The sequence below is a fragment of the Mus pahari genome, chromosome 5, assembly GCF_900095145.1.
Source record: "Mus pahari chromosome 5, PAHARI_EIJ_v1.1, whole genome shotgun sequence".
Lineage (NCBI taxonomy): Eukaryota > Metazoa > Chordata > Mammalia > Rodentia > Muridae > Mus > Mus pahari.
In genome coordinates, this window is record NC_034594.1 from 149,467,150 (window position 1) to 149,473,108 (window position 5,959).

The window sequence follows — 5,959 nt, forward strand, 5'->3', positions numbered from 1 at the left end:
GAGGGGCAGGGGAGGGGGAGAGGGAGTGGGAGACACACACAGAGAGGGAGGGAGGGAGGGAGGGAGGGAGGGAGGGAGGGAGACAGAAGAGACCAGACTAAGGGAAAGAAGGTTCAGTGACTGACCCAAATTGGAATTCAGTTCAAGGGGAGCCTCCAAGGCCTGACACTATTTGCTATGGTGTGCTTATAGACAGGAGCCTAGCATGGCTGCCCTCTGAGAGGCCCAACAAGCAGCTGAAAAAGTCAGATACAGGTACTTACAGCCAACCGATGGACAAAAGCCTGGGATCTCTGTGGTTGAATTACAGAAAAGCTGGAAGAAGCTGAGGAGGAGGGTGACCCCATAGGAACCAGCAGTCTCAACTAACCTGGAGTCCCTCGATCCTTCAGATACCAAGCTAACAATCAGACAGCATACACCGGCTGATATGAGACCCCCAACATATATACAGCAGAGGACTGCCTAGTCTGGCCTCAGTGAGAGAAAATGCACCTAACCCTCAAGAGACTTGAGACCCCCGGGAGTGGGGAGGTCTAGTGGGATGGGGACATCCTCTTGGTGACAGGGGTGGGGGAAAAGAGGCATGGGATGAGGAAGAGCCTGAGGGTGCACTGGGAGGTAGGTAACAACTGGACTGTTAAAAAAAGAAAAAAGTGATAGGAACATTTTTAAACAAGCTAGGTACCTGCACATAATTAGATAAAAATTAAGAGTTACAAATGGTTTTATATAAATAAGACAGGAATAAGGGGATAACCATGATTTCTAAGATATATATCTAATTTCATATAAAATGGAATTCCATAAAAATTTCATGTAACTTCAATTTTTAAAAATCAATTATATTTTAAATGAACTAGGCATGTGATCAATATGGCAACTGTCAATCAAATTTTAACAGGTAAGCATTACCAAAATGATTTCAATTTTTCCATAAGTACTGATGTTTCAACCCGTGGTAAGCAAGCTCACTAGGTTAAAAGTCACACATTTGGTATTTGCATGCAGTATACGTATGAACACATGGGTGTTATGGGGAGACTCCTGTTAAGAAGCTGAATTCTACCATTTCAAGGTCTAAAAGTAACCAATCTAAATACACGCACTTGGTTAATTTGTACTTAGTGTACCTGTGAGGAACATATTGAAGCCAGAGACTGATACTGGGATTTCTACCTGAATCACTTCTCCAACCTACTTTATGAGACATCACTGAACTTGAACCTTGCCATTTGGATTAAACTGCTGTCCAGAATTCCCCCAGGACCCACTTGTCTTCACTGTGTGAGTGCTAGAGGTAGAGACATCTGTGACCACACTTGGATTTTATGTGTTACTGAAGTCAGAACTCAAGTTCTCTCGCTTGCACAGCAAGCACTTTATCCATAGAGCTAGCTCCCCTTTCTATATTTATATTTTGAGGCAGAGTCTCACTACATTGCCCGGGGCAGCCTTACATCTGTGATTATACTTCAGTGTTCTATAGTGAGAGTTTTGGTTTCTGCAGGAGGAACTTAGCCAAGCAGCCCAGCTGCAATGCTAGCGCATGCACTGCTGATACTTCCTCCCTGAGCCAACCTAGAATCTGCCTTGCATAGCCAGAGACCACTGAAGCTGGATCGGGCAATGGAGTGAGCCAATGAGATGCTGGGAGTGGGGCAGGCCTACAGAGGCTTACATCCCCTTTCCACTCCATCCTTTCCCTCCTATGTGATGCTGAGTGTTGGAGGAGACCAGGGTGGAATAAGGATTAGGAGGGAGACAGAGATATAAGAACCTAAGAAAAAACAAATATGCCGACTGTTTCAAGCGGGTGGGAAGATAGGTGGACCGCCACTTCAAGCTTCCCTACCCTAACCTCAGAACTAGCTGCCTATGTCCTGAGATGGAACTGAGTGTCAAACTTAAACTGGGCAAGTGCCCGTCACTGAGCTGTGCTCCCAGCCCTAGGATTTACATTTTAAAGAAGATGCTATAATAAGAATCTGTTATTGAAAACATGCCATGATCAGAATCCTTAACAAAGTCAACCTTAATCACGATTTCAACATGAGAATAACAATTTGCTTACAGGATCTCCTGAAGGGAACAGTAAACTATAGTATATAAGCCAAATCTAAGCCAACAAGTGCTTCTTAAGTCAAGACTTGGAGACATGCCACACACAGTGGTTTACATAGGACTAGGGTTGCCTTTACCTTTCCGTGGCCGAGCAGAATGGTTCCAATAAACACCTCAACAGGCAGAATAGACTGTTTATCACCTGGCCTGTAGGGGGGATTCTGGCTCTCCTTGTTATTGAAGCTTTTCCATAAACATTTTACTATGTTTGAAAATAATAATGAGCTTGCAAATTATGATTTGACTCCATTTCTATAATTAGGGCATTTACAAAACAAAAAACAAAAAAAACAAAAACTACTCTTGGTAGATTTGTGTTACATAGTCAAGAGAATTTTTATACAGCAAAAACCAAAATCATTAAAACGCCACTTACGTATCAGTGCGTGAAATTTCAGACCAACTACAGCAAACAACATTCCTAAGAAAAGCACTTGTCTCAAAACTGTGTAACTTTGTAATTACTTCGTTTGTCCCTACAGTCTCTACAAAAAACCAATTTTCATTACTTTTTTTTACCTTGAGATCACGGTACACAATCTTTCCAGAATGTAGATAGTCCAAAGCAGAGACAATTTCTGCACCATAGAAACGTGTGCGGTCCTCAGAGAACACCCGCTCTCTCGACAAATGGAAAAACAGCTGCAGGGTAAACAGCAGGGACAGGATTGTAATAATTACTGATTTAGTGGGGGAAATTAACACAAACATAAAACACCTCTCATCACCATATTGTGATGATAGATAGTGTACTCTCAATGGACACTGAGCACTCTAAGACAGCAGCTGGCTTATCTTTTGCAGGTTTCCAAGGGGAAACTGCGAGCTGTTAAATCAGCGTTTTAATCAATATACCAATCTTGTTTAAGGCATTCTGCTTGCTACCCATTTAACCTTCAGGTACCAGAGGAAAAAGTATGCATCATTAGATTGCATTTCCTTCTAAGTATACTGCTGTTCCACTCTTACAAGAAATAAATATTGACATTATCAAAATAAATTAATAGAAGCACAGATATGGTGTTTTTATTTAAGTTATATTTGATTTCAAGGAAAAATATGTATGGTCTTACTCAAACTAATTTATGTAAGCTAGTCATAATCTAAATTGCTATTTCCCATATTTCTAGAAATACTTTCAAAGTTTGAAATAACACTTGCTGTAATAAGAATTTTCAAGACTTTAAAGTTCTGTGTTTAACAGTGCTAAAACTGGGCTAAGAGGCCTCCATCACCCCTGATATGGTTTGTAAAGTATAATCCTTTTATTTTCATTTTTAGCTGTGCTCTCCTGTGATCTTGTAGCTATAAACCCATTCATTTTCTACCTGATCAAAGGTATGCCAATAGTCAAAAAATATCTTACTTTCACCACAAACTCAATTGTGGCTTTATGAAACTTTAAGTCCTATCCCTTAGTAATTAACATCTATATTTTATTTCTCAGCAGAGGGAATGGTTCAGAGTGACATTGTTGGCCTAACATTTGCAAGGCCCTGTGTTCCAGTCCCAGTGCCACAAAAAGCTAAACAAACAACACTAAGCAAATCATAAAAAGATCTAATTTCTTAGAACAACAGGCATCAACAAACAGGTCTGAGGATCTGTAACTGATAGCTAATCTTTGTTGAACTAATATACTTTATTAGGAAATCTGCCAATCGAAAATAGTTTCATCCTATATAAACTAAGCACAACAAGTTTGATTTTTGTGTTGTACAATATGTATTTAAATACAATTAAGAGATTAAAATATGAATTATAATAAAACATATATGCTCATAAAATCAAATTATGTAGAACTGTTGATAAACACCAGTATCTAGTTTACAAAATTCAAAGGATTTCCATAGAAATGAAGGACAAATACCAAATGGAGGAAAGAAGTAATGTGGCAAGAATGAAAGGCTGTTTAGTCCCAAATAAACTACTAAGATGTCGCAGTAGGCACGCAAAACACACCTGGGATTAAGAAAAATCAACTAGAAAAAAACGTGCCTTCAACTGTAAGGTCAGAATATAGATATTTCCATAAAGATCACTAACTCATAATGAACTGCTAAGAATTATGGCTTGCCAAGGCTTGTTCAACATAAAACAGTAATGCTGAGTAACTTAGACTTATCATGCCTTCATTCCTTCTACCTATACCTATCTCTACTTAAATCATTTTAAAGACAACTTTGTGATCATTGACCCAAGTAAAGACAGGGAAGAGTTTTGATATTGCTAAAATTTACTGAAAAAACATTAGATATATCAGTAGCAAACAATTTGGGAGACGTATATAAACTATGATGTTCCCTACTTTATTACCATGTTTTGTCAAATCTGACACAACATGCTGAGATGGCATTGATGTTTTATTTCTGAAGAACAGATAATCAAAAAAAATTATGAAAAATATGGTCTGCGAAGCTGAGTCTAACATGCCAGTGGTGTTGATGGCTGCTGTGATTACAATGTTGCTGTAATAATCCTTTAAGTCTTTAGATATTTTTAGAAAAAAAAATCAATTCTACCACTGGCTACCTCCTGACAAAAGATATAGAGGCTCTCTAAATTAATATAATGTATTCAGGATTCTAGGTCTTTATATAGATGATACAGCTACATTTTGCCTGCCAGCCAGCTTCCATAAAAATATCAGCTCAAGTTTTATAATTAAGAGGAAGAACTCTGTATTTTAGAACTCATTGCCATATGATGTCTACTTTTGCTTCTTTATGGAATTCACTCGTGTAAAGACAAGCAGTGATCTACAATTGCAAGGTCCAATGATCTACTTATAATCCGTTCCCCGTCTTGTTTTGGAGGTTAGGACACTGCCTGTATTCTCTTCCTTGGCTGTGGTTAAACAGCTTTCTTCACCAATGTCTTAACTTTCTGGATCATTGTTGTCTACCCTGCTGTTGAACCAACATGTCCATCTAATATTCATTAATGACCATCAATTATTGGAAAGTAACTGCAATGCACTAGGACAAGAAAAAAGAGGGATACAATAACTCTTTCCCTTTTCAAAAAAAATATTTTATTTATTTACATTCTAAATGTTGTCCCCTTCCTGATCTCCCCTCTACAAGCCCCCTATTCCATGCCCCCTCCTCTTTACCTCTAGGAAGGTGCTCCCCCCGTCCTGCCTCACCCCTCTAGCATCCCTCTTTGCTGGGGCAACAAGCATACTCCCTTATTTACAGCTCTGCCTGTGGGCTCATCTCCAAACTCAGTAACTACCTATAACCTTCCATGCAGCAACCAAACCTCAACAAAATGACAGAAAGCAGACATAATCCCCACTGTTAAGGAATTCTTCCTTAAGGAGGAAGATGCATGTATATTCACAGAAACAGCAGGCTGTAATACATTTTGTGATATGGTTATTAACAACATTTTGGTACACAGGACGTTTAGGGATATGCCACAGATAAAGTTCACCTAAGTTGTGAAAGATAGGACTTTTTACCAAAGGAAAACTCAAGAGATATAAAAGATTACTACTTAGAATGTATCCACCTTTGTATTTCTTTGTAACCTAGCACAGTACCACACACAGTAGGGGAAAATTAATCATTTGTGGAAAGCAGTAATTTTTTGATGGTGCATACTTACTATATAGAACAATGGTTTTGCACTGTGTTTTTTTATAGTTACATGTGCTTTTGATCATTTCCATTCCCAACCATCCTCATCTTCCCTCCCATTCCTGGATCTCCTTGTTATTCTCCAATTTCCCTTTACAAAATCCACAAGTTCCCAATACAAAATACAAATATTCGTAGAGAACATGGAGTTATGTAGCTAAAGAATAATATACATTTAGAATGAGGGAAAG

At 38.7% G+C, this 5,959-nt stretch overlaps 1 protein-coding gene across 9 annotated transcripts in view; it reads right to left on the reverse strand.

The window, feature by feature from the left end:
* Nucleotides 1–5,959, reverse strand: part of Akt3 (AKT serine/threonine kinase 3) — a 250,033-nt gene that overhangs the window by 42,650 nt on the left and 201,424 nt on the right. For all 9 annotated transcript variants that reach the window (XR_003843865.1, XM_029538449.1, XM_021198899.2 and 6 more), the window contains one exon: nt 2,644–2,766. Coding sequence is in view for 8 of the 9 variants with exons in the window: in XM_029538449.1 (XP_029394309.1) it covers nt 2,644–2,766 (123 nt within the window). In the remaining variant the exon portion in view is untranslated. The remainder of the gene's footprint in view (nt 1–2,643; nt 2,767–5,959) is intronic.